General features: G+C 40.9%; 1 protein-coding gene across 1 annotated transcript; it reads left to right on the top strand.

Annotated features, from left to right (window-relative positions):
• The first annotated feature begins 3 nt into the window (after nucleotides 1-3).
• On the top strand, nucleotides 4-27,982 carry LOC104521785 (ephrin type-A receptor 5-like). The gene is made up of 2 exons (XM_010163894.1): nucleotides 4-62; nucleotides 27,189-27,982. The coding sequence occupies exons 1-2, from the start codon at nucleotides 24-26 to the stop codon at nucleotides 27,948-27,950; spliced, it is 801 nt and encodes a 266-aa protein (XP_010162196.1). The 5' UTR covers nucleotides 4-23; the 3' UTR covers nucleotides 27,951-27,982.
• Nucleotides 27,983-27,994: the final 12 nt, after the last annotated feature.

The raw sequence follows: 27,994 nt of genomic DNA, 5'->3' as shown, positions 1-27,994 counted from the left end.
ATTTACTGGACTCACGCACAGTAATGGGGGATCTAGGATGGATAGCCTACCCAAAAAATGGGGTAAGTCTCTGTTGTTGTTTGCTTTCTCTCTCACAAATTATACTAACTGTTTCCATTCCGAAAGTAGACTACTGGGTTTAAAAACTCCCTAGAGTGATTTGTTGGCAATGGAGGGAAAAAATAAATAAAACAACAAGCTGTGACTGGAAAAATGGAGCTGTGTGGCTAGGGGATTGATTTATTTATGCAGTAGAGCCAACCACAAGTATTAAAAAAAATAAAATAAAAATTGTGAGTCAGCCTCCTCATTCTTCCCCTCACCAAAAAAATCCATGAGGTTATTTAAATTTTTTAAAAATTATAAATTCCTGGTTTTGAGCCTTTGGGGTAAATGTACAACACAAATTTCAGGAAGTTTTCTTCTGAAACACAGGGTCTGCAGCATTACTGTTAGCTTTAAATGAACAGGGCTGTTCAGAAATACTTTTCAGGCTCATGATAAAATTCCAAGAGCTGATAACACTGGAACAGGAGCTGAGTTTTAAGCACCTTGAAGAGCCTCTGTCCTTACCATTAACTATACTGAGAACTGAAAGAAACTGGCCTCCTAATTTGATACCTGAAATAAACGTTGGAGTTTAGATGCATTAATACCTTCCAGGATGTGTGCTTGGCCTGATTGCATTGTGTGAGCAGTAATTGCTGTGACTTTTGGTCTTTGGTTTGGCTGGAGCATCCTCAGTGCTCTACTGTAATAGAGTACTGGTCTCGAAAGGCTGACTTCTATACAGCACTGAATATTCCTGTCAGTTCCTGGGAGCCATGAGCACCATGTGAGGTGAGAAAGCATCCCAAGACAAAAATTCTGCATGACTGAGCCCTCCAACAGAGCAGCTCTCAGGAATGTATTATTCCAGAGTTTTAGTCACCATCTGAAACAGGCTGCAGAATTGCCTTGGACTTCAGTTTGACTGTCATAAAAATGGTGGCAATATTTATATAACATGCAGCCAACCCTGCACATATATATTGCACAGTGAATTAAAATCTGGCTTTCCATATATTCTGTGTAGATGAAAGATTGTAGAAATGGCAGCCTCACTCAGATGAGCTGCGTGCTTGCAAGCATGGATTATGGCAGGGATGTAAAAGCTACATGGGGAGCTGAGCTTATCCTCAACTCAGTTCAAGCTCTAATCCTGTTGTGGTTGGAGCCTATAACATTATTTTTTATGTATTGATTCAAAGCCAAGAACTAAACTTGCTCCTCTTGCATATGTGGGCATCAGAATAACCAGTGCCAGATGTGCTGGCAGAGCAATATGTTGGTGCCATGGCACTCTATATAGATCACACTGTCTGCTTCTCAATGGAAGAGTTTTCCTTTTTGAACACCGCTAGGTGATTTTCCTATAGTACAAAGCACATTTGATATATATCCCAATGTCATTACAGGAATTATCAGTACAGAAATAACTAGGCCTGAAGAGCTGAGAAGATTCCTGGGTCTGTATGTGTAGATGAGTAAATGAAAAGCTGAATATCCTATGTGTAAGCCTCAGTTGTGGTTTTTTTCATTATTTAGATAAATCTTTCTGTATTTACAAGCTTAGTTTCCAAACAGCACCTGGAATTGCACTCATGAATGCCAAATTAATGGTTACTGATTCAAAAGGAAAGACTTTTTCCTTAAATTAACTTCTACAAATAAAAAGTGAATCAGGCAGTTGGTTTTTGAATTTCCAGAAATCTCCTCTTAATCTTCTTTGTTTTCATGGGACATCATAAAAATTCATGAGGTTAGCCCAATTGTCTCTTTCTTGGCCTAACATATTTGCAATATTTTACAACTACTGAAAAAAGACTTTCCAGACTTCTTTCTCTAACCTCCTTATCTGCTCTGCAATCTGCTATGCTGCTGCAGTCATACTCTGCTTTTTTTTTTTTTTTTTTTTTTTTTAATATCTACCTTGTATAAATATTTTAAGTAACTCTCACTTCGGGATTTGAATTTGGAAAAGAAGGGAGCTTTAATTGAGATCAGAGATAAGCAAGCTGTTCATTTTGAGGTATTCTCATACAAATTTGTTATCTCAGGATTTCCTCTTAGGGAAAATTTTGGAAAGTCCTTGTATCTGTCTGCAGTCCCACATCAAGGAAAGGAGCAATGTCTTAATGTGTCACACTTGGCAACACTACAGTGTGTAGATACAGACCATGTGCTGAAGTAAGCTTTTTGATGTATGGTGTTTTATTATTGCTATTTAACTGTATCCTCTAGATTCTAGTCACTTTTCAAGTAGTTTGTAGCAATTTCAATGGTGATAGAGTTCCAACTGAAGATACATTAGCTTTTGAAGCTTCAACTCTTCCAGTGTTGCTGCTTCGCTGCTTGATATTTATTATGAATCTTAAGGAAACTTAGTATATTTCCTGGAACTATATCTGCTAGAAGTAGGAGATTGCACCAGGAGCACAGCTGCTGTAAAAGAAAGTGTTTAGTCTTTGTAGTTGTACGCGAATGCCTGGGAGAAGTTATCTGTGTATCACAAAGGCCCAAGCTCGTAGGTTTTGAAAAAAAGATTTCCACATTTATTTAAAAAGAAACAAACAAAGAGACCTCTTAAAAAAACCAACAACCCACCAAAACAATGGGGGTAAGATGTCCAGTCAAGCCAAATGAGCTTGCTTTTGGCAAATACTTTGTAAATGTCATAGTCTAAATTTTTATTATAGCTGTGTGCCATGGTAATTTTTGTGCGTTAAAGCTTTAAGATGCTCCGTGCTTCAGGGAGGTCCAACTGTCCTTATTTAGCCTGTTGCTCATGTAATTTTTGCTGAACACAATGGGAAAATGTGATCTAACTTGGGAAATTAATGCAGTGTTGTATGGGAAGGAGACTGACCCTCTGGTCTGGAGACAGATTAGGCTTAGAGGTAGACCTGGTTTGTGTCTGTGATTACAAATAAAGCACTCCAGCTGCTTTAGTTCCCACAAGATCAGACCTCAGTCCACTGCTAAAGAGTGTGCACTAGCTCGTCTTGTGAGTAATGGGTTTTAGGGGAAGGGAGAGGAGCACTTTAGACAAGGGTTGCCTCTGCAGAGCTTTGTCTAGCTAGATGCTTATTTGCTACAGGTTTTGGTAGTGTCCAGTATCCTTGCAGTCTGGCTGGCCTTTATTTCCCCCATGCACATAGAAGGTATGACAGAACAAGGGGAAATGGCTTTAAGCTGAAAGAGGGGAGGTTTAGATTAGATATTAGGAAGAAATTTTTCACTGTGAGGGTGTTGAGACACTGGAACAGGTTGCCCAAGGAAGTTGTGGATGCCTCCTCCCTGGAAGTGTTTAAGGCCAGGCTGGATGAGGCTTTGAGCAACCTGGTCTAGTAGGGGGTGTCCCTGCTGATGGCAGGGGGGTTGGAACTAGATGATCTTTAAGGTCCCTTCCAACCCAAACCATTCTATGATTCTATGAAGGTAGGAAAAATCCCATTCTTCCATCTTATGGAGTATTGCAAGACCAGTGGGAATGAAATAATGTGACTGAAATATGCTGTGGCCTAGCAGGGGTTGAAACAATGTCTCTTGGTATGAAGAACCAGCTGTTGTGCAGGAGAAGGTGCTTTCTTCTTTCTGCTGCTTTGCTCTGAAGGCTTAATGAATCCTGGTAGCATGGCTTCCTGGCTGCCTCAGGAGGCCTTCCCTAGCTGTGCAGGTTCAACAGCTTGCAGCAGTCGTGCAGTCGGCAATTAAACCTGCAGTTATATCTGTTAGAGTGTGAACAAAGTCCTTGTGAAGTCTGCATGGCCATGGAGCTCAGAAAAGGGACTCTCTCCCCGCTAGTGGAGCGTGGTCAGCATGGAAATGCTGCCCCTTTCGCAGCTCAAGTCAGGAATTGATCCTGTTATTACATGCCAAAGGGACAATTTGGACTTTGCTTTGCAGCTCATGTAAGTTTACTTTAACCTGAAGGAGTTTATTGGAATTACCAGAGGCTATATCAGGAAAAGTCTGGTCCCTTTTGTGTAGTAGGAAGACCTCCAAGCACATCAACAAAACCAGTCAGGTTTTTTATTAAAGCCTATGCTTGTGCAGCAGGTCTGCAAAGCTTGTGAGTCTCTTTTACCTCTGGACTTCTTCCTGGGGCACTGCTTAGGATTGCCCAAGCTGGGCACATCAGAGGTTTATGTGTGCATTATATATGGCTGTGACACTGACTAGGTCTGACCTACAGAAACTGCCTGCAATTGCCTGTGCTAAGCATATCTTTTTATTGTATGGGAGCTCACAGAAGTACAAATAATAGTAAATGCTGTGAGAAAAGTAGCTGGGTCAGGCAGTGTTTGCAGGCTGTGCTGCCTCCTTTCCACCCTTGATTTGGCAGAAGACTCTGTGCCATGCATTTTGACTCCCTGCAAAGCCATAGCAGGGGGAGAATCTACAAAAAGCCACCTGTAAGCCTGTGCTGATCAGTCTTATTTGGTCTGGCCAAGTAAAAACACATCCACTTTTAACAATATCCAGATAATTGCAAAAGTTGCTGATTAAAATACAAGCTTTCTTTTAGCCAGCTTGATTTGTTCAGCAATTATGTCTGATTTTTGTTTCAGTGGCTCTAATAGCACTGATTTATTTGTTTGAGACCCTCTGTCCTTTCAGAATTTATTGTAAAACTTATTTCTTTACAGATTAGAAGTACTTTTTCTGTCCAAATCCGAGCACTGCACACCTGCTTTGCTTTGGTGTAGCGGGTCCTCTCCTATCTCCTCCACCTTCCATTGATTTCCCTGACCTTCCTGTAGCACAGAACAGGAAAGCCTCTGTGGTCCTTGGGGTATGGGCTGTGGTTTGTTGCACAGCACCATGTGCTGGGATTTTTTTTTTTAGGATCAGACAAGAAAATAAACATGTACTAAGGAACCTGGTCCTGTGGAGGTGTTCATAATTCTTTAATCATTGCAGAAAATGAGAGACCTAGATGACTTGTTGCACGTGAATGGCAAGAAGGAAAGCAATTGCCCCCGCCTTTGGTGGTTAATAAGGTGAAATACTGAAAGTTGGGCAGTAAATTCAGCCAGGTTGGTTCTGCAAGTCTGATCTCATTTATGTAGGACAGTGGTGGGTTTGATTTTTTTTTTTTTTAAATAATGTTTTTTTGTGAGCAGCATTTTTGTCTCATTCTTTTGAGGACAGGTACCCCAGGGTGCCTCTTTGAAGTTAAAAATAATGGTGATTTAGATTACTCAGCATGGTTTGTGAATAGATTCATGTTGCTCTCTGTCGATCTTGGTTCAGATAGAGATTTTTATACAATAATCCTGGATTGGAGGCAGTGTTTGCCCTCAGGGATGAAATAAAGGGGGAGGAATAGGGGGTAGTGAAAGGAGAAGGAGGATTCTTGGCACCATTGAGCTGTGTCATGTAGCTATGATTATAATTGGCATTTTCAGGGCAGTACTTTTGGCAGCCTGTGATTTTTTTTTTTTAATTATTTTTTTTCCTGCAAATGCTGCTGCTCAGCTGTGACTAGGGTGGAAGAGGAATCAGGGGGATATGCTAACATAGCAAGAATGCAATTCATACTGCAGCAGGGAGCATGATTGAAATAAGTAATACCTGGGTAGGTGAAAAATGCAATTAATAACACCATAAAAACCTGCCATTTGGCCGCTTTGTTATATGTACATGCTTTTGTGGGTGCACAAGTTGGTAAGAAACATACTGCACATTTAAGTATTTGAAGTAAACTGAGTAATTCAAGCCAAAGCAGTACGTAAAATTATCTGTTATATACAGAATAAAGGAACTTTATATGAATAATTTATGGATGATGTTGAGTTCAATAGGGTTGAAATATATGGGGGGTTTGTTTTCCACTAGGATTCTTTAAGGTAAAATGCCGTATCTGTATATATGTAAAAGTCTGTCCTCTGTGATCCTCCTCTTGGTTCTTCATGTGCTTACATTGTCATTTTTGCTCATATACCATGGGGGGTCATGGTCATGTGTTTTCTTTTGGTTCTGCTGCCTGTTTTAGTGTGCTAGAGTGATTCATGTGTGCTTGTATTGTATAACATAATTATAACAAAAGAGTTTGAGCTCTTTTGTTATAATTATGAATTAAGACACAAGAAATTAATAATGTATTTGTGCAGAACCCTCGTGATACCTGAACTAAACTCTGTTTTAAAGCAGTGCTGAGCTTGCATTTCAAGCTCCGAAAGCTCCAGAGTGAGACTGAAGATGCTAGAGTTAATGGGAGTGGAATCTGGCCATCTGACTTCTGTTCAAATTGCTGCATTTCCCTGGTGAGTTGGTGGCCTTGCCAGTGCTTGTAGAGCTGCATTTGTTTCACAGAGCTTGACTGTCTCAATGAAAATCTAAAGAGATCAGCTCTGCAATAGAGAGATGCATCTTGTGTGGGAAGGCTGATGGAGTTGGGTGTACGATAGAGTATTGGACTGGCCCAAAACTACCTTCAGGGATGCACAGAAGAAAGGAATAACTCTTGTCCAGGTTGGCAATGGGTAGGACAAGAAAAAAAATCCCAAAAAAGGGTTTCTTAGAGCTCTGCTGATTCAGGTTAAATTTGATGGAAAGTACTTTCTACTGGTGCATCTTTGGGGCAGATGTGGGGTTTCTTTCACAGGAAGTCTCTGACAGCAGGTCAAACAATCATCTCTGTCCCTCTGGACAAGCAGAAGACATCTCTTTTGGAGGAACAAACCAACTGATCTGTTTTGGTCTTTTCCAGCCCTGCTGTGTCTGAAAGCTTGTCCTGACTCTGTCTGGTGATCTGGTTTTGTGTCTCTCTTATCTTTTTTTTTTTTTTTTTTTGGTCACACCCTGCTTAGAAACCACATTACCGTTACTCATTCAACACCCTGTATTTAAGATCTGCTCCTCTGATGCCTGCAACAGAATAGCTATAGTGTGTAGCTGCTTTTTAACCAAAGCACCTCATGCTAGACAACAGTTCTTAGTGAATAGCCTCACCATTTCATTCATGTACTTTCTCATACCTTCTTTCCCATCTGAAGTTAAATCTTCTCACTCCATTTGAGAATGCTCTTAAACTTACTGTTCTGGACTCTCAGCTAGCTGCCCTTCGTTTTGTACCTTGTTGACATGAATCAAGCCTTTATTTGGGAGCAGCATCTGGTGAGGCATAGTTCTTATTAAAGGAGATCTCAAATGCTTAGAGTGCTCTAGGGTACTGTAAAATAAATTAATACTAGTAAGATTAAGAATAAAGCAAATCTTTATCTCAGCTAGAACTGTATTACTGGAATAATATATTACTATCCTGGTCTTGAAAATCCACCATAGAAGAAATGAAGGCTGATCTTTCAGTATATTGTTTTGTAAATACAGTTGTCAGTGTTAGGTTCCTCTGCACAGGCTCATTGGGCAAACAGTAATCTCCTTTCACGCTAAAAAGTCGTTTTTTCTCTAGTGTCTAGGAATTACATTTGGGGATAAAAGAGCTTTGAAGAGCTTTATCTTCTAAAACTATTGTTTTCTCTGTTACTTTTGTGCCAATTTCAGAACTATTGGTGTCCAACAGTTGGTAACTGTACCATTAAAATGTATAAATGTAGTGCTGTCATGGAAAATCTGAAACTTTGCAGAATGAAGTATTACACCATTACGGAATGCATATGAAACAGCCCAGGGTTTATAAAACATGCATTAGGATTTTATAGCTTATGTTGATTAATTTTTGTAGTATGTTACTTACTACTTCGTATGTTAAATATATGTATCAGTGGATTACTTATCACTTAATTGCATAATCCTTTTATAAGATTTAAAATGCATTGGCCTTGCTCTTGCCCCATTTGACAGCATATATTTTTATTCAGGTTCATGGCTTATCTGGGTAACTAAATTCAAGACTTTAGTCCTGTTTGATTTATTTAGTGTTCATATAATTGAGAAAAGTTGGTTTTCTTTTCATGTCACTCATTCAGGAAAGCCGGCTCAAAAAAACATGAAGTAAAATTAATGCTAACTTCAGAAAGGAAAATACATGGTAGGTTTGTCTAGGAGAAAATTTTAAATGCAAAATTCCTGAAAATAGTGTTAAAATGGAAACTACTGTTTTGTCTTTATGACCAATGGCTGCCTCGTGTATTGCACAGTGAATGGAGAGAATAAAAATCAGAGGGCTTTTTTGAAGACCTATCACTTAGCTTAAAACCAGTAAGGAGAGCTTTTTGATGGACTTCTGCTTTACTGCGAAGTCCTAATATGTGGCTATTCAAGAAATAGCTCAGCAGCTGAACATCTAGGGTTGTTAGAACAAACTTTCGTCCGTTTTCCAAGTTATTAACAGGAATGGTTTAGGATTTTCAGAGACTGAAAATAATGTTCTCTGCTTGTCCCCAGTCACAAAACCGGGGTGTTTTTCAATTGCTGAAGGCTGTGTGCACATATAAAAGAGGAGGGTGGGACTGGGTTTTTGGCTAGCAAAAGAAGATGCCAGTATTTTGGTTGGAAGCTCTTTTTGCCTCAAAATATTTTGGTTTTATAGTCTTAATTTATCTTAAGATGTCTTCATTTTGGGGGAAAAAAGCATTCTGAGCTATATGATTTAGTGTGTTTGACTTAAGCAGGCAGTAATCACGAGGTCTGTCGGTTTTAATATTGAAAATACTGTGGCAAAACAGATTGGAGATTAAATACCAGGAGTACACATGGATGCAAATACATCCTTTCAGGGGTTGTGTGTTAACTCTTTTCCAAAGAAAAGTGGTAGCTCCTCTCACCAGCTTTTAAGCTCTTCCCAACTCAAACGATGAAGCGTTGTTGAAGCGAATGTGGGTGACGCCCGGCTCTCAGGCATCTCTGCCTTACCACTGTCACACTGTGTGCTGCCAGGCCACCATGATGGATTGTCTGTAGCCCATGGGCTGAACAGTGACTGCTTGCTTCCCCTGCCTGGTCAGAGGGTTTTGGGGGGAAAAAAGAAAAAACAAAACACCCCAAAACTCTCAAAAAAATAAAGACCCTGCAATCCTGTGGGGAGTTGTGAGCATTTACGGGGGAGAGCAATTATTTTTCCATGTGTAATGGGAAGTTACTGTTCCTTATTTCTGTTTCAGTGTGGCTTACTGAAAACACATCAGTGATGGAGTAGTGATTTAGAGTTAGGAGTGAATGACACTTGCATGTTAATTTGATCCTCACCTGCCCCTGTATGATCTTAGTGATTAGTAATCCATGGATGAGTTGCCAGATAGCTGCAGGGGGGCAGGATCAGGCCCTGGGGGTTGGTAGGAAGGAAGCCCACCCCTCCAGGAAGAGTGGGAGCTGTGCATCAGCATGTTGATGAAGGAGGAGGACAAGGAATTGACTGCTGAGCTGGGCACCTCTGGGGCAGCTCCCAGGAGAGGGTTGGTGATGGCTAGGAGTAGGGATTGCTGATGGCTTTCTAAAAACTGCATTTGTCAGACCAGGCTAAAACACCCCCAGCACAGCCCTTGATTTGCCTCCTTTTGCTGCTTTCCAAGAAATAAAGTATTATTGGATACCTGTCTCTTGCCAAAATGCTCTGTTAAGCATTTAACTTGTGCATTCTTGCTTATTTCTTGCTTGTGTTCATTACTCCAGCAAGATCCAGGCCACTGCTTTGATTATATTCCATTCTTGATTTAACAAAATGGACAGTAGAAAAAAATCAAATTATTCTATTTTAAGCAGATGTGTTTAAAGTGTTAGAAAAGTTATCCATTCCTAAAGCCTGGTTTCATTTTAAAACTGTTCATCTTATTGATTTTGGTGTATATGAACTGCCTATATGTTGAAACGTAGGAAATAGTGTCTTGTAGCTCTGTTACTGTGCTGAAATAAGATAAACCAGAACCTTGTAAAGATGTGTGCTTTCTGTGGATAATTACTCTCCTTGGGATGCTTTCTTGCAGTATCAAAGATGAGAACTTTTGTCTCTGAAGCAGGGGAAGGACCGAGCCTTTACGCTGCAAAAATTCTCATTTGACTTCAGCAAAACTATTTTGGGGCAAGTGACCTGGCCCTCATCTTCAAAGGTCTTCCTATAACAGCAATGATTCTTCCCGTAATATTGACAGTCCATAATGCTATACAGAAGATGCAGTTGGCAGAAGATAGCGTGGAGTATTTCTTAATGTGATTTGAGATGTTGGTGTGCACTGTTAATCCATTTGCAGTTCTGTTCTGGTTGCAGCCTTGCTGTTATTCTTGTTCAAGCCAGCCTCTCCCCTGCCTTGCCTTTGGCTGTGAGCTAGACCAAGAACTAGGGAGTGAGAGCAGGATGGGAGGGGAGGTGGTGACAGGACTTTGTAATTTAAATATCTGCTTATTGAAAGTGATCTTTCAGAATGATTTGATTTTTTAGGTGTTTGAGTTTCTCTGTAATGCAGATGTGCTGCTTGTAAGAAGCAGTCCTGCTGGGACAATGTCCCCAAGACCAAACTGCATCCAGCAGATGCCAAGTGGGGTGGGGAAAAATTGTCTGTTTCTGAAAAGGAGAACTTAGACTTGCTATTTTTTCCTACAGTCATTTAGAAAAACTAGCACCTTCTGCCTGTGCTGGCAGCCTTTTTCATTGGGACCTCTTTTTTTGTTTGTTTGGTTTTTGTTTGTTTGTGGTTTGGGTTTTTTGGGGTTTTTTTTGGAGTGGCGGTGGTATTTGTCTTTGCATATTCAGCCTGCAAACTCCAGTTACAGTACTCATGTTGTGATTCCCCTGGTTTCCTGATGGATCCTGGGGATCATTCCTCAAGTTTGTCACTTGAAGTTGAGGGCCACCAAAATAACTTCTGCTCTGTATGATATCTGCTCAGCATTGCTTGCCCCTGGTTCAGTCAGCACTAAAGCATAGCAAAAATGTTGCCTCTGGTCTTTTGTTCAGGAGCCTTGGAGGTGTTCAGTTTTGTTTTATTTTGATCAAAAGTTGGGAAGACTCACACTTGAGAGCTTTGCCTTGGTTTCAAACTGTTTGACTGGGCAGCTGTTGGAGCTCCTTGAAAGAAGTAATTTTAAGTGCTGTTACAAATTGTAGGGCATGCACTGATTGTTTTAGTTGATTGCAATACAAATGTATAGTAAGCCCGTAAATCATAGACAGTGTTGTGATTACAAATCATTACAATAATGCGAGATTATTCAGTTTGTCACAAATCCTTCTAGACTACACAAAGTCATAACCACATGTATAATCCTGTGAGATAAAGTCACTTCATTACACAATCTCCTTCTGGTTTACTGTTTGCTTTATTTTTATACCAGATTGAATAACTGAATAATGTTCCCGTGTAGTTAACCTCAGTGGCAGCACATATGCTTTTTGTGTCTGCTAATTCTGGAGTTTATTCTACATCCTTAAAAATAAGGATATTGATTAATACAATAGTTGGGCAAAGCCATGATGATTTCCTTTCTAGTGCTGGGAAAATCAACCTAAAAATTATGAACTTTTAGAAAAGATTTGCTACTTACGTCAGTCACTGTAGATGTCTTGTCAGATAATCAGAAAATAAATGAGTTGCGGTCATTGATACGGGCTGTTAGGTGATGGGGTAGGTGTGCCTCCCCACAAAAGCAGTGGCTGCAGTTGCTCTGCTGCAGAATTACAGCAAGGCAGAGTACAGCTGCTGAACAGGAACAAAATGAATAGTTCACTCGGAAACGGATTTCAGACCAAATCAAACCTTTTTGCACAGTTTCAGATATCCATCTCCTTTCTTGTGTGGTACTTGTCTTTTCCTGATGTTGGATGTCACGATGCTTCCAGTGCAAAAGAAACCACATTGGGTTACAGAGCGACTTGTGCCCGCCGGCCAGAGCCCGATGACTCAGTGTGTCGGAGTAATTCTGATAAATACCCAGATTGAGATAATCAAAACCCGTCGGGGGATTTGGTTGTTGTCCTACTTAATAATTTTAATGATAATTGAATGTCTGTGCCGATTATGTAGGCTGTAAGCTCAGCTTCCCAAACCCTGTATATTCAATTTCAAAATGTTGCTTATTCAAGTCTGGTGTATTTAACCGAGATGGGTGGTCTTGATGTGGACAGGCAGTACAGATAGGCAGGAGCTACTGTGTCCTTTGGAGTTGCAGTAACTAAGTCTGGCAGAGCGTGTTTCTCGGAGCTGTATAAGTGTATTGAACTGGCAAATGTCTTTAGCCCCCAGGGGATTTGGTTATGATGCTGCCTGTATAATGTTTGTAAAAGGCTTTTGCCGTGAAGGTGTTGGAGACAAAGCAGGGAATCTTAAGCAGCCCTTGCTCGGTGTTTGCAAAGCCATTATGTTTGATGCCATTAGCCCAGGTAAACCTTTTGGACTCTTCTCTTCCCTGCCCCTTTTGAGCACAGTGCTACTCCTGAGTTTTTCTGCTTGCAGGGTTAGCTCTTCCAGTGCTAACCTGGGGTGTTTTCCCCCAGCACAGCTGTTTGCAGAGGCTGACCTCAGGGAGGTAGGACTTGCAGAACTCCTTGTGCATCTCTCCAAGCATTGCAGAGGGTCTTTGGCAGAAGCCGGAATCTATGTTGAGCTTTTTTGTATGAGAGGGGCTTTTCCTAGTTTAATTCCCTGGTGTGGCTGTCCCTGCTAGAAGACCACATAGTGTGCCCATCGATCAAGGATAAAGCAAGCAACTGAGACCCACAATGGGTGCTAGTGCCATAGGTGTCCAGTGTTTTCTTGAACCTAGGAATGAGCCTAATTTGGCAGTCTTGATTGTTGCCTTAAAAAAACAGATTGTCCTCTTCCTTTTTTCTAACCTTTGTTTTGTCTGTTCAAAAATAAAACAGCAAAGAAAGAAAACAGTGAAAACAATTTTTTCACACACAATGCTGTGACCAAAGCTATTATTTGGCAAATTTCCTTTCTTCTCTGCTCTGCACAGTTTTAAATCTGAGAACTGAACTAGTTTTCTCCCATATTACAGTAAATACATAAGCAATCAAAATGATATTAAGAAAGTAAGTTGGGCAACTCCCTGCTGTTCAAATATGTTAATTGCAAATCATTGACATTCTAGACATGCTGTTTCTTAGTGAGTTATAGTTTCCTTGCTGGTGGAGTAAAACAATCAATTGAAAAAAAAGCACAATATTATAGTACTTGCTAGTTCTTGTTATTTAAAAATAAGAGCAGATTTGTGAATGTGTGAGCTGAAGGTAGTGGTGTTGTAGCTTCATAGGATTTAAGGCCAGTGGGTCTGTTACCACGGGAGATTCAACTACATAATGTTATGTACAGTGTAGAAACTTGTTATGGGGTCCTTGCAGCAGGTCTATAACCTTGATTTGACCTACAGTACATCTTCTGGAGAGGGATTTCTTCTTTGATGTGGTCTTCCTCTTACGGTGAGTCCACCATATCCCTTTGTAGCTTGTGCCAACAGCAAGCTGTCCCTGTTATAAGACAAACTAATCTTTCTAGCTTGAATTGGTCAAATTTCAGTTCTCATTCAATGGATCTTACCATGCCTTTTCTTGCTAACTACAGAGGTTACAAGCAAGTTAGCCACATCCCAGCCTTCTCCGTATTTTTTCACAGATTTTTGTGCTGCAAAGTTTTTTGATCTCTTGAGTAGTTGTGGACTCTCTTTTCTGGGATCTTTACAGTTTGTCCTAGCTGAAGTGTTGCTGTTTGAAATTAAAGTGGATTTCTGGAAGTGGTCTTGGTGAAGTGTTGCATTATCTTTTTGTTTGCTCTGTGAGGCCAATGGATCACGAGGGGAAGAAAATCATCCTTGTAATGAAAGCCAGGTAGGAGTGAATGGGGGAGTCTCAGCGGCTGCTCAGCTGGATGTTGTGGCAGGGAGGACTTGGGGTACAGTGCTATATGTATCTATGACATGAAACTGTGTGCTAGAGCTGTCCTGAAGCCTCTGCCATCAGCTGACCTGGGTGTTTGGTTATTTGGTAAGGGGTGTCCATGGGAGATGGACGCACTACTACATGAGTGTGTCATGTACATACTTCCTGGTGGGAAGATAGGTTCCTGTTATGGAGGAAGATACAACCCTGCAGCCTCCTAAAGCCCTAGGAAAGGTAGGATCCAGTCCTGGCTCAGCATCAGCTTTAGTGCAAGCAAAGGCTTCATGCCTGCAAAACCAAATAACTTGCAGCATCTCAGGACTCCATATCCCTGAGCTGAGGAGACTGCACTGGAATCACCTGTGTGCCTGGTTGGCCTGTCTCTGACTGCTTCAGTCCACACAAATATGAAAATTCCCCTTTTGTGTGTATGAGTGGTAGAGTTCTTTGGGTCTGGTCCTATGTCACTCACACCCAAGGCGTGGGGAAGCAATGGAGATGCAACAACAGGTTTTTGTGTCCTTCCCCTAAATGACTTATTCCTTTACTTAGTATGAAATTTCTTTCACTGCTTACTGTTTTAAGTTTCTTTATGCACAATAATTTATGGATGAGAGCACACATTGTTACAAAGCTTTATGTATTGTGCACTATGAGTGTAACTTTTCAAAATCAGAATGCCATTTCTCCAGCTGTCTGACTTCCAGTGGGTATGTGCTTTGGTAAGAAGAATGATGTCAATTAACCACATAACCTGTAGAAGTGCTGTTTCCTATGCTAATTAGTTCTTCCTCTGAGAACTGTACTTTTATTTTATTTTATTAAAGTGCATTCATTCATCCTTTTCCTTTGTGAAAGATGCATACAGTTTCACTGAAAGAGCCTGAAGCTGGAGAGACAAAGATTGAAAGGAGATTGATTTCATGGTTTAACTGCTAAATAATGATGAAACTGGGTTTGTAATTTCATGTTTGTGTGAAGTGGTCAATCAGTCCATTTTGTAGAGTGAGTGTAAGGCCTAGAATAGGGATGGATTAAAAAATCATCTCTGGTTTCTGTTCTGGGTAGCGCCTTTCCTCCCGGAAACTCCTGAAGATGATTAAAAACTTTTTTTACCAGAAATTCAGGCGAGGATTATCTTGTCTAGCAGTAAAATGCTGTTGCTGCAGTTTGGCTCTCTTATATCCATAAGATGCACAAAACTGAAAGAAGCTTGCATTCAGTAATGGGCCCTGCTCTGAAAGTGCCTCTTCTGTACGCCGGTCTGAGGGAGGTCCTTGCTTGTGGTTTTCTGACTGGCCCCAGGCTGGTACGGGAGCAGAAGCATGAAAAAACATGAAAGGCTGGAACTGTGCAGAACAGCACATCAGAGTGTTTGGAGTGGCCAAACCCAGGGGGTCCATCACCACCTGGGATGGACAGACTGTGGCTCTTCACTTAATTTCCCACCTTAACCTGAATCTTGTGCTGCTGGAGGAAGGGTTGGTTGATGGCAATCTCTTTTCTCCTACAGAAACATAGCCCTTTCCCATGTCTGTATTTTTAGATGCTCCTTCCACTCTACCACTCCAATGTCTAACCCACTGTTAATCCCAGTGTACCCTGGATGGAAAAATCATAGTAGTATGAGCTTTTAGCTTAATTGAGCAGGCAAAGACCTAACAATAGACCAACTCATTCATTTTCTGTTTCAACTTCTTTTGATAGTTTTTCCTCTGAGAAAATGTAGGTCCTCAGCATTTCTGTATTCTTCCCCTCTTTGCCTCAGGGAGCTGGGCCTGGAACAGCCTCTCCATTGTAAACTGGTGGGAAGAACATATATGAACCTTTAATATCTATATATTGTCTCCCATATGGCAGTGGCATGTTGGTGTTAGATTTAAGCCACCTTGCTTAGTTGATGATACACATGGCTCACCGTGGGCTAGGCTACCTGAACAGATATTTTCTTATGAAACTTCTACAGATCCCCCTTAAAAGTTTCAAATGACAGAGGTTTGACTCCTGTGGCAAATTCTCTCTGTAGTTGGTTACCCTGCGCCCCAACTTACAATAATTTACCTTCTTTTCAAAAGTCATTAATTTTGGTTCCTGGATCTATTGATTGGTTAGATGAAAAGCAATCTAATAACAGACAATTTGTCTTCATGTATATGTTGCAGTATTACTGTGAAGTTAACACATGGTTTACCTTTTTGGTTAGGTAAAAAAATTGATATTTTTCAGTTTCTTCTGAAAATTTCATCAGCTTTCCTAGACTTTGCGTTGTCACAGCTGGTTGCTGAAGTAGCATGTATTTTTGCACTGCAGACATCTCAGCTCAGTATTTAGCATATGATTGTATTTGCTTTCCTAGCCATGGCATGTTGATGTTTAATTGGTTTTTCATTGGTTGTCAGATGCCAGAAGACAGCATAGAGTAGCAGGAGGTTGCAGGTGAGGAAAAATAGCTGATGAAGTATGGAACCTCTCCAGAAATGTATCTTTCTTGGGATAACTGGGATATAGGACATCCATCATAAACAAATGAGCCCATCTATGTTTCTTAAATTCCAGATTTAAAGAAACATTGAGGTCCAGGTTGCATCTCTGTCTGACAGTTTTACGTCCTTGTAATTCTGGTGCCTTATTTAAATAGTAACATAAGCCTGACATGGTGGGAATTAAATCTCATAGAATAAAAAGTAACTAAAAGTTTCATTATGTTGTGGAATAAGCATAACAAGCATCTACATGTATAATTTATTACCTATAGTGGGTAAGTACTTAACAACAGTCATAAACTCACTCTGTTCATTCATTTTTAGATCTTAGCATACTGATTCAGACCTTAACTGAAAGTGAATATACAATCAATGGGAAGCTTTTTATGCTGTTTTAATAATGTAGGCCTGCCGAGGATCTTTAATTAAATAATTATTCTTCGTTCAATTGGGATAGATTGCTTCACTATAGGGATTGCAGGCAAGAACATGCAAAATCCGCCCTGAACCTATCGTGCTTTAGCTGCTTACTGTAATCCTGCCTGATAGTCTTTGCTTGTCATAAAGCAGCGAGAGCAGCCCAAAAACCAGGGAAAAATTGTAGTCCAATATTAAAAATGTAATGCCTAATTCTGAGGTGATCAAAGGAAAGCATGCTAAGCATGGTGGTGCTGTGAACAAAGTTACAGCTGTCTGACAAATGGGAAAAGTGGATTTTCTACAGGGTTCAACTTCAGCAGCTTGCTTTGGCTTTTTTTTTTGTGACAGTTGTAAGGTGCTCAGCATGTAAGGAATTAGAAAATCTGGGTTTCAGTTTTCTTGCTGGTAACCTCATGTATTCGAGAGGTGGCAAATAGAGCTGTTAGGAGGAGGTGCAATAAATTTTATGGTGTATGTGCCTGCTGTGCATGCCAGTTCCCATAAGAGGGTCTGCACAGGCAGAGCAGCCTTCTCATTTCTTCTGTCTGAATGTATTGGAAATGCAAAAAATGTGTTTGGCGTGGGGGCTGCTGCTGGTCGCGTCGCACAAGGCTGACTTTGGATGGCCCCTGCTGCCATGGCATGTCATTAATGCAGCTCACGGCAGCTGGACTGAGAAGACTTCAGTGTTTATTAGGGGAATATAATCATTTAAGCCTGAATAAGCTTCAAAGCTTTAATGTGGCTGTTTGGCCAACAGAAATGAGATGTAAATTTGTGCTGAATAGCCACTGATTACAGAAAGATGATTAATGCAAGATTTAAAATTGATTTATGGGTGCAGTTTTCAAGGCCTAAGCCATGAATGTAATATTATCTCTATGGAAAGCTTTGGGTAGATTAGAGACCAGGGAGCAGGGGCAAAATAATGCATTTGCTGGAGGGTCTGATATGGTGAATAGGCCATCTATAATCTAGTCAAATTTGGTATATGCCTGAGAGGCTAGGCTTTGCCAGCGCATGGATAATACTATCACTTTGCCCAAAATATTGGAAAACCAAGAAGTATAATCTCTTATTTTCATTAAATGCACTTTTTGATCAAGTATTTTTTCCTCTTTTATTGGAAACTCTTAAAAAACATTTCCTCACTTTCAGGAAATTATCGATAGCTGATAACAATGATGAAGATTAAGGATATAGTTTAGTTTTTTCAAATTTTCACTGTTGTGCACATTAAAAATAAGCCAAACAATTTATGTTACTTCAATTGTAGTAAACAGAAGCCCCAAATAAATTTTGATTTATTTAAATATTAAGACAACATTAAAATAACAAGGAAAACATTTTTACTGCTTTTGAAAATTGTTCTGTGAACCTCTTGGTATCATCAGATAATGAGTGATATGAACAGTATCCCACAAGCTTTGAAAATCCAAGCATTTGGTTATAAACCTAAAATGTATGTCATCCTGTGAGTCCTTCTGAGAATCTGGCTCTATCAGTCTTCCAGTGTTAAACCATGTGGTGTCAACACTGTTATGGCATTTGTTAAATTGTTCTGCAATGAGCGTTACGTTAAGCAGTGAAAAATGATTTAATGGTACTGTGTTTCTTCATTGCCTCTTTCATGCCCATCTCTATTGTCTTACCCTCAATTGATGGACTGCTGTTTGAAATGGATGTTTTAATTCAGATGTACAGAGAATTTCAAACCTTGAAAAAAAAAGAAATAAAATTGTGTGGAGGGAGGCAGGGTTTGCAAATAACACATTGCTTTGTTCTGGGAAGGGATCAGAGCAGTCTCTGATTAGGCATGCTGGAGAGGGGCTGATGCTCCTTTTCATTTCAGTTGCGCTAACCTCCAGCTGGGTTCTCCTTCCATTTGGATTCTGGTCCTGACATCTTTCATTGATCATGCAAATGATCAAAGTCTGAGCAAAACTTCTGTCCCATTTTCATTTTTTTCCATTACATCTTCGTGTGCAGCACTGAAAAGTCTAGGTGACTTTGTCCTGATGTTTCTTCATTTGTCAACAGCTTGAATCGTGCAGGTCTCTGAACAGATAATAAATTTCATCATAAACATGTACTGCAAATAATTTTTAAGTTAATTACTCTTCTTTATTACAGGCTTGCTTGGGTAGGACTTGGTTTAGCAAATTACTGATTGTGTTTTGAGATGCTATCTCAGCTTTACAGAAATCTGCATTTTTTTCTTGTCTTGTCAGTAGTACAGAGCAATCCAAGAATTATCAAAACTTTTGCATTATATTGCACCAAGGGAGTCGTCCTTAGAAGTCTCCTGCATAACCTGCTGCAGAAATAGAAGACATGGCAGCAAATTTTACGTGTATATTACAAATGTAAAAGAATATTGAAGAATTGTTTAAGGGGCAAATTCAAATGTTTAAAGACTTGGAGCTGGTAGTTATTAAGTTCTCCATGTAACTTTGTAACTTCTGATATGTCTTCATATCTAGCACTTCTTGAGAGGTTTAGTCATGTTTAATCTCACAGTTTCAGTGTGGGTCTTTCCTGTTTGGTATTTTCCCTCATCTCTGAGCAGTGTGACTGTGTGAGAGCCTTACTTGTCATTACTTCATGGAAGAGGAGGATTTCTAGCAGTCCTAATTGCACACAGGACTGTGAAAGCTTGACCTTGGTGGAATTAAAATGATCCAAACCACTGTAAGATACAGAAGTATCCACCCAGATGCTTAAGTTCTCACTTCTAAAAATTGCATTTTTATTTTTTTAATTTTTTTTAAAGCTGATTGCTGCTGCTGAGTTGTTCTTAGTATTGGAGTGTGCAAGTGGCAGCAATGGGGTTGGGATGGAGCATGATGGTGCTGGACCATTCACCCAACTCATTTCCAGTGTAGTTCTGCTTTATAGTGGAGATAAAACATTAATCATTCCCCCACCTTTGCTAATCCCTCTCCTACCATCTGTCACAGTGCAAAGCAGTACATAAAACCTTGGCATCAAGTGGAACTGAGCCATGTGATATCTTGATGCAGTGGTGATTAGCCTTTAACATCGAGTAAGGCCCTTTTTCTCCTCTTAACACCTTTGCTGCCCACATGTTTAAAGAGGTTGTTCAGAAGCATGTGTTTGTTCCTTTAATGTTGCTGAGTGAGGATTTGCTTTCTAAGTTTTCTTTTTTTTTGGGGGGGCGGGGGGGTGCTAATTGAAGTGACTTTTTAAGTCTGCTTTCTGCTAGGCAAGTATCACATGTGGGATAGCAGGGAATATGAGAGTGGTTAATATGGAGATGGAAAAAAAAGTTCACTAGTCAGATGTGGCATATCTCAAAAAGACACTTTAAACTTCCAGTTCATACTCTTTGCAATTCACTTTCCCCACTTCTGGTTTAGTTTATGAAAAATAATCTTTAGCTTCTGGCTGGGAAATCTCCTGTAATGAGTGAGGAAACTCACATTCACTTCAGGTAGTTAACTTTAGGGTATTCTGAGGCTGTGTGTTAACCAGACTTGTGCAGCTTAGTGGACAGAGTAGAGTAACATTGTAAGAAACAGCAGAAAACTGCAATCCAGTAGTAAAATGAGAAGTGTAACCTAAAAGTTGTGGTATTATTTGCTTTCATTTATTTTCCTACTTGGACAAATTGAGGGGAATGTGCCAAACCACCAGAAATGTTAAGTTCCCTCTTTGGAAACTCAGCTTTTTAAATTAATTTTGTTAGACCAGATTTCTGCCTGAGTAGGGAGATTAATCAGATCCTCTCTATCCTCTGTGTCTGTTATCCATTATGTTTTTTCCTTGACTAGTAACTGCTGTCAGTAAGAATATATATCTGTATGTATAAATGTCTTGCTTGTAAAGTTACCGTCCAAATGATGCTTGAGCCTTGGGTGGGGGAGTATCAAATGTATGGGAATGGCAAGATCTCGAGTCATTACAATTGGTTCTGGTATTTAAATGTTTTAATAAACACTGGGCCAAATATTGCTTGTATTGAACTCACTGCAGTTTCCTTTTGCCACTGGCTCCTGCCCTTAAAATGAGCTCCAAACCCCCAAAAAACAGACTAAGGCTGTGTAGGAATCTTTTCACCTTTTGCATTATAAAAGTGGATGTTGGTATTGAAAAAGTTTGTCTGTACAAGTAATAAGGCTTTTTTGTTGTGTTGGTAGCTGAAATTTTTTTTAAAAAAAAGTGTGTTTGAGGTTGAAAGAACTAGTTTGGGTTACTCTAGAACAGTTATCATATGAATTTCTTTTTTTCTGCCCTCTATTTTGTTTAAATTCAGGAAGAGAAGATGGTAAACACATGCTTTGGGAGGCTGTCAATCACTGTTTCTCTCTTCACTGATTTTTTTTCTTCTTTTTGTGTCCCCTCCCCTCCTTCCCTAACTTGATCCAAGTACATGAATTGCTTTGGTTTCCTGATTACTTCTGTTTCAAATTTGCGATTTACTGAAAAAGTCACACAGCTGTGGTTGGTGTCCTTCTGCTGTCTGGTTGGTGCAGGGCAGGAGAGGGGGGATGCCACCTGGCTGTCCCAGTGACCAAGTATCCTGTCCTGAAAGCAAAATTTTCACTTTAAGTCTGAGTTGTCACACTGGCACAAATGCCTAAAAATTGTTGCCTAAGAGCTCTGTTTAAAACAGGATCCAGTGACCTGGTAATGGTGGAAGAGAGCTGGGCAAAGCGATTTTGCTTTCTCTTCTGTCTGGAGGTGGTATGTAGTGGGTACTGCTTACCCCATAGATCTTGAGCTGCTTCCAATGTCTCTGCTCCTGGCAGTGCTCCTCCATCAGGAAGAGCAGACTTGCAAACTTGCAGCATTGTGTCAGGTTACTGCGTTGTTCTTCTGCTTGAGAGTTGTTTGGATCATTGTCACTTGATGTGAGAGAGGACCAGGCTTCTGCTCCATCACATGCTGGTGGACTCTGCCATGATCAGTAGGTTATATAGATTATACATACATTTCATGCCAATGCCAACATTCAAAACAGAACTGTTTTGCTCCTGCCAATTGTAAGGTCAGCCTCATTTAGAGGGGGCTACAAATAAGGTGATTTGGGAGTACTTTCTATTTTGTTTTCTTTCAGCGAACAAAACTTTTTCTTTTAATGAAGACTGAAACACTCCCAGCAAAAGCAAAGACTCTCCTTTAATCATATGGCTCCAGAGCTGAAAATCTGAGCAGTGCATCGCAGGGTATGTTGATAAAACAGGCAATATTGGTGGCAGGCTTTGAAGTAGTTGAAGTTTGGGACTGGTATGTCTGTAAGTCGTGTTTTGCAACAGGCAAGATGGTGTCACAGTCAGCCTTATTTTACAGCTAGCATAGCTCTGCAAAACCTTCTGCAGTGCGTAGTGCTCTGCCTGGCTTTCACTGGAGATTTAGCCTTACGTGACCCCATTGAAGTCACTGAAACTGCCTGTGCAGAGGAGAGCCTGCTTCTTATTTGCTTTAACTTTGTAATATGAGAGCAGGTGGAAAGCTGGCAGACAGCTTTAAAAAAACCCAGAAAAACCCCAAAAATGCCCAACCCCAAAAAACCTTCAGGTTTTTGGGTTTTGTGATCGGAGGAAAGCAGCAAAGGGAGGAAAGGAGCAGGTTGTGAGATAAAGTTGTGTAGTGGGAGTGAATGCATGTGTGTGTGGAGGGGGGGAGCTGAGCTGGAGGCTATTGATTGGCAGCCAGGTCTTAACATCAGCTGCATAAAAGGAAATCGAAGAGACTGCCCAAATATTATCAGGATGAAAGACAGGATAAATAACATAGAGCTGACTGCTGGGCTGGTCTGCCCTTCTGGAAGGGCAGCAGGTCTCCACTTTTAACTTGGCATTGAGATTGCATAGTCCCACTTTGCGTTCTCCTCTGCATCAGTGTGTGCTTGTGCTGGGTTTGACAGCAGGATTTGGGGGTAAAATTACCCTCCTCTGTCCGTGGGCAAAGTGTGTGGAGTATCTCAGATGCTTCCGCACATTCAAAGCCTGGGAGTTGAGATCTGTGCCAGGCTTACCTTTCTCCAAAAGAAAAAAAAAAGGTGAAAATGCATAAATCCTTTTCCAATTTTACATCTTTGTGCTAGCAGATACCTGAATTAACATGCATATGTTGCAGAGCTCCGTGTGGTGGAGTGGAAAATGAAATAGGAGAAGATGAGGTGGCTTGTACCCAGGGAGCCTGTGAAATAGGTAGTGGGAACAGAGGCAGGTTGCAGGTTGTCCTTGGAGGAAGGGAGTCCTGTTGGGAAGGTTTCAGGTAAGTTTTAGGAATTCCTTTGCTTAATGCTCTTAAGCTCCCTGTCCCTCTTAAGACTCCTAGGATTTTGCTAAATGCCTGATTTCTATTTGAGCAGTGCTAGGATGTATGGAATTAGGAAAGAGGCTTGAAATTTCCACACCACCTTTAGTGGCTGCTAAAGAGAATGTGTGAGTTACTGAAGACCAGTAACAAAATTTCAAAAGCAGATAAACAAAAGCTCTGAAATTTTCATCCCTGCTGTCAGTATTTGTTTTTTGGGGCAGCAGCCTTTCACTGTGCTGCGGTAGCAAATTGCAGTCCTGGAATCCTGGAGATTAGAAACAAGCCTGAGTAGCAGACAGCTGGTGAATGTGTTTTAAAATTGTCCGTTTAACCTAAGGCTGCTCCACTGAATGCTTTTGTAGCTTTTATATTTTTAGGTAGATGTGTGATATCTTTGGCCTTTCTATAGGCAGAGAACCTGCATGAATTGCATGCTTCCTATTGATGGAGCTGAGTGCAGCCTTTAGCTTCTGTTAACTTGCCAGTAGTAGTGTACTGGAAATTTCTGATTCAGAAATAGGTCTTCTATGAATGATTTAACATCAGACCATTGAAATGCATTTGTGTTTTCCTTCTTAGGGCTATTAAAGATGTAGCAAAAACATTTAGCACCAAATTAATGGTTGCATTTTTGTTTTAATCCTGCAGATGGGGTTGATTTATATCTCAAAATTATGTGCTGCAGAGAGGAATTATAATATTACACAATTTTTCAGTTGTACTTAATTTTTTATGCCAATATTTTCAGCTAGATGCTGTCTCTTTAATGTGGTGAGTTTTCTTTTTCATTAACCATAAGGCGTTGCATTTCATCCTCTAGTTTTGTATTCCTTTGTCGGCTGAAATACTTGTCTGAGGTCTATAGTGATGGGGAAGCAGGGACCAGGCAGAAGGTGCAGGAGCTGTTACCCCTGTCCCCTTCTCATGGAAGGATGTAAAAGCAGAAGGGCAGCAGGCTGCCTGCAGTCTCTGGGGGGAGGCAGACCCAGCTGAAGAGAAAGAAATAGTGCGCTTCTACATGCAGATAGGAGAGAAGATGATGGGCTTAAATGACAGAGCAGAGATTTTGCACAATAGTAGCTGCTCTGATAAAATCTAGTTGGGTCTCCCTTGAGGATTATACAGAGATAAGCAGCCATAGCTTATTAGCACCTCCCTTTCCTCTTGCTTACTGATGATTGCTTTAGGTTTGATGGCAGGTGCTGGTGGCAGGACTTGCTCTGATCCGGGGTGCGGTGCTGGAAATGCAGCACATCCTGAAGCCTGAGATGTTAGGTCATGTGCCATTTCTTGCAGCTGAGATTAGACTCTAGCTCAGTTGATGTATTTATGCTTAGACCTTCCTCCACATGGTGTTTAGCACTCTGCATGAAAGCAACCATTGGAATCACTGGATTGAGTGTTTAAACAAATGAGCTTTCATATACTCACTCCCACTAGCACAACTCCTGGAGCAGCGATGGAAATAAGCTTAACTTCATAACTCTGGAAAGCATGACGATTGGGTCTTTGAAAATTCATTTGGCAAGTATTAAAAAAAGAAGTGCTGTTTTTCAAATGCCTTTAAGTTAGGTCATACTACTGCAACATCACACTTTCTGCAGATGTCAGTTCTCTGAAAGAAATACACATTAGATGCTCCCTAAATGTTGTATAGGGTTATGGCATGTACCTTGCGGCCATCCACACACATCCCCTCTTGCTAAAACTAGTCTGAGCAATTTCTAACCCTCAAATGCTTTTCACCACTTCCTCCCGGAGGTTAATGCTTCTCCATATCTGCTGGTTGATGTGTGTGATTGAGTGATCCTCCAACCTTTGGCCAGAAAAAGCAAAGGTTTAAAGTCATTAAGGTCTTTCTTGGGCTATACTGAGATGTGTTCACCCCACAGTGATTCCGCAGGGACCTCTGCATGGGTTGGATGGAGTGGAGGGTTACACTCCCTTTTCATCAAATGGAAAATGACCACTGCAATAAAAATAAGACTTCACACTTATATAATGTGTGTTAAACATGTTAAACAAATCCACTTGGAAGCATATAATGATTTTAAACTAAAAGAGGGTAGGTTTAGACTAGATAAAAGGAAGAAATTTTTTACAATTAAGGTGGGGAAACACTGGAACAGGTTGCACAGAGAGGTGGTGAAAGCCCCATCCCTGGAAACATTCAAGGTCAGGCTGGATGAGGCTCTGAGCAACCTGATCTAGTTGAAGATGTCCCTGCTCACTGCAGGGGTGTTGGACTAAATGACCTTTAAAGGTCCCTTCCAACCCAAACCATTCTATGATTCTACGATACATGTGCAGCATATTTAGTACTTAAATTAACCACTGTAGTTGAAGAATGGTGCTTTTCTGCTTTTTAATTTCATATATCTAAATCCATCCTATTTACTGGAACATAGAGAAGCTAGCTGCAGATTTGTGCTAACTTGCGTACTTTTATTGTGTGTGTTCTCAATGGCTCTACTTTTCATAGTTGTTAATTGCCTCTCCTCAAAGTTAGGCATGAATCCTGCACAGATCTGCCTAGCTTTCACTGCAGGCATATCTCCAACTAACTATGTGGCCCTACCAGAAAGGGTGAAGTGACAAGTACATGTTAATCACAGTAGGGTCATGGCCTGTTTAAGCCCCGGGCCATAAAAAGGGTTTAGAAATGAAAATACTGCTCGGCCTGACAAAAATGTCCTCAGGTTAGGTTCCTCACTCAGAAGACTAGCGAGACATGAGTACATGAGAAATCTGCACATCACGGTGGCATGTCTTACTGAAATTGTGGAAGTCCCCACTTTCACATTGCAGGTCAGGGAGGAAAGAAAGTGCTTTTCTGCTGGTGGTATTTGTAACTCATTTTGGACTGTAGTATCCTGATGTTTTCATGCTACTTGTTGCTGCCTTTTTTAATTTAAAATTTAATGACAGCATTTCCCTTAAAAAAAAAACTTCATCATTATGTTGACTCTGAGGGTGTTCCTTGTCAGCTCTGCAGTAATGGCATCTGGGTTGAGAAGGTTCTCAACTTCATCTCAGACTGTATTTCTAATGAAAAAAGTTGGCCTTTGGCCTTAGAAGGTATGCAGCTTGGAATATAGCTATTACCTTGTGCTGGAGCACCTTTAAATTATGCTCTGTGCGTTTGCTTTGTGCTGTGTCCGCAGCTGTGACTAGATGAGGGCAGCAATGCTGAGCAGAGGATTGAAGAGGCTTTGGGAATTAAGCCCTTGCAAATGAGCAGGTCAGAAGTAGAAGAGAAGAAAACCAAAACCACCACTAGTTCTCCTGAGTGCTTTGCTGTACTTGCGTGGGTTAATCTAATCTCTTAATGTGACACTACAGTTGTCAAAATCAAAGAGGAAACATTAATGTTGTGTCTCTGTTATAGGCACTGTTGCAGTGCTACCGACTGTGGTGTGCTGGATCAGGAAAAAGCATTTCTTCTAAGTGATGCACTTCAGAGCACGGCCCAAATATGATTAAAAAAACCCAGTTGCTAAAATTCCCACAAACAGCTGCAAGAAGTTATCTGGAGCTCTGCTTAAAAACCTGTGTAGCACACAAGCTGCTCAAGATTTGCAGATCCCTATAACCTCTATTGGAAGTAATCTCTTTGCATGAGCAGGAACTCCTCTGACTAGCACACCTGGGGAGAGCAAAGGCCCATTTATTTCATATATCACTCTGCTGATTTTCTGGCAGGCTGTTAGGTGGTGGAGAAGAGCTTGGAGAAGTGTGGTCATCCTCATTGTGTTGGGCAGCAATTTGAGGATGTGGTAGAAAGTTGCCTGGGGGAGCGAGGACAGACGGACTGTAAATAGCTTTTTTTCTTCCTATGTGGATGCACTGGAGAAGGCCAACTCACAGCCCCATCTGTTTTTGTTTTGTTCCCTAACAAAGTACTAGTGGAGAAACCCAGCAGTATGTTTTCCCACTTCTGAAATGTCTGAAACAAATGGTTTTAACTAGCATCCTTTTATATATCTAAAGAGTCTTTCATCTGACTTGATCAGAAATATATCAAGCCTCCAGTATGGAAAACTTTGACATTTAAAACATTTTTTCCCCTCTAAAAGTCCTCATGAACCTCTGAGACCCAAGGTGCTCTTAGATGGGAAAGCTAAGATTTTTTTGCAGGAGCTGTAACTTCTTAAAAAGTAATACTTTTCCTTTTTATACAGTGGGAAGAAATTGGTGAGGTGGATGAAAACTACGCTCCGATACACACATACCAAGTATGCAAAGTAATGGAGCAGAATCAGAACAACTGGCTTCTGACCAGCTGGATCTCTAATCAAGGGGCGTCCCGAATCTTCATTGAGCTCAAATTCACCTTGAGGGACTGTAACAGCCTTCCAGGAGGACTTGGGACTTGCAAAGAGACTTTTAACATGTATTACTTTGAATCAGATGATGAAGATGGGAGGAACATCAAAGAAAACCAGTATATCAAGATCGATACCATCGCTGCTGATGAGAGCTTCACAGAGTTAGACCTCGGCGACAGAGTTATGAAGCTGAACACAGAGGTGAGAGATGTCGGACCCCTAACAAAAAAGGGATTTTACCTTGCTTTCCAGGACGTAGGTGCCTGCATTGCCCTGGTCTCCGTGCGCGTGTACTACAAGAAATGCCCATCAGTGATCCGCAACCTTGCCCGCTTCCCTGACACCATCACGGGAGCGGATTCCTCGCAGCTGCTAGAGGTGTCGGGCGTCTGTGTCAACCACTCAGTGACCGACGAGGCACCGAAGATGCACTGCAGTGCTGAGGGAGAATGGCTGGTGCCCATCGGGAAGTGCTTGTGCAAGGCAGGGTACGAGGAGAAGAACAACACCTGCCAAGGTAAGGGTCTGCAGGGAGGGTGCCATGCTGAGGCTGCCAAGGTGATGTGTGGTCTTAGCTTTCTTCTCTTCCATGTCCTTCATGCCTGGTTGAGTTGACAGTGGAGGGCTGGGTTCTCACTTCCACTGAGTTCCTTTGAATG

Source organism: Antrostomus carolinensis, unplaced genomic scaffold, assembly GCF_000700745.2.
Source record: "Antrostomus carolinensis isolate BGI_N321 unplaced genomic scaffold, ASM70074v2 scaffold8440, whole genome shotgun sequence".
Lineage (NCBI taxonomy): Eukaryota > Metazoa > Chordata > Aves > Caprimulgiformes > Caprimulgidae > Antrostomus > Antrostomus carolinensis.
The sequence above is the reverse complement of the archived record's forward strand: the minus strand, read 5'-3'. Positions and strand labels throughout refer to the sequence as shown.

Coding starts and splice junctions, on each gene's coding strand:
- LOC104521785 (XM_010163894.1), top strand. CDS start 24: ATGGGGGATCTAGGATGGATAGCCTACCCAAAAAATGGG. Junction 63..27,188: donor TAGCCTACCCAAAAAATGGG/GTAAGTCTCTGT, acceptor CTTTTTATACAG/TGGGAAGAAATTGGTGAGGT.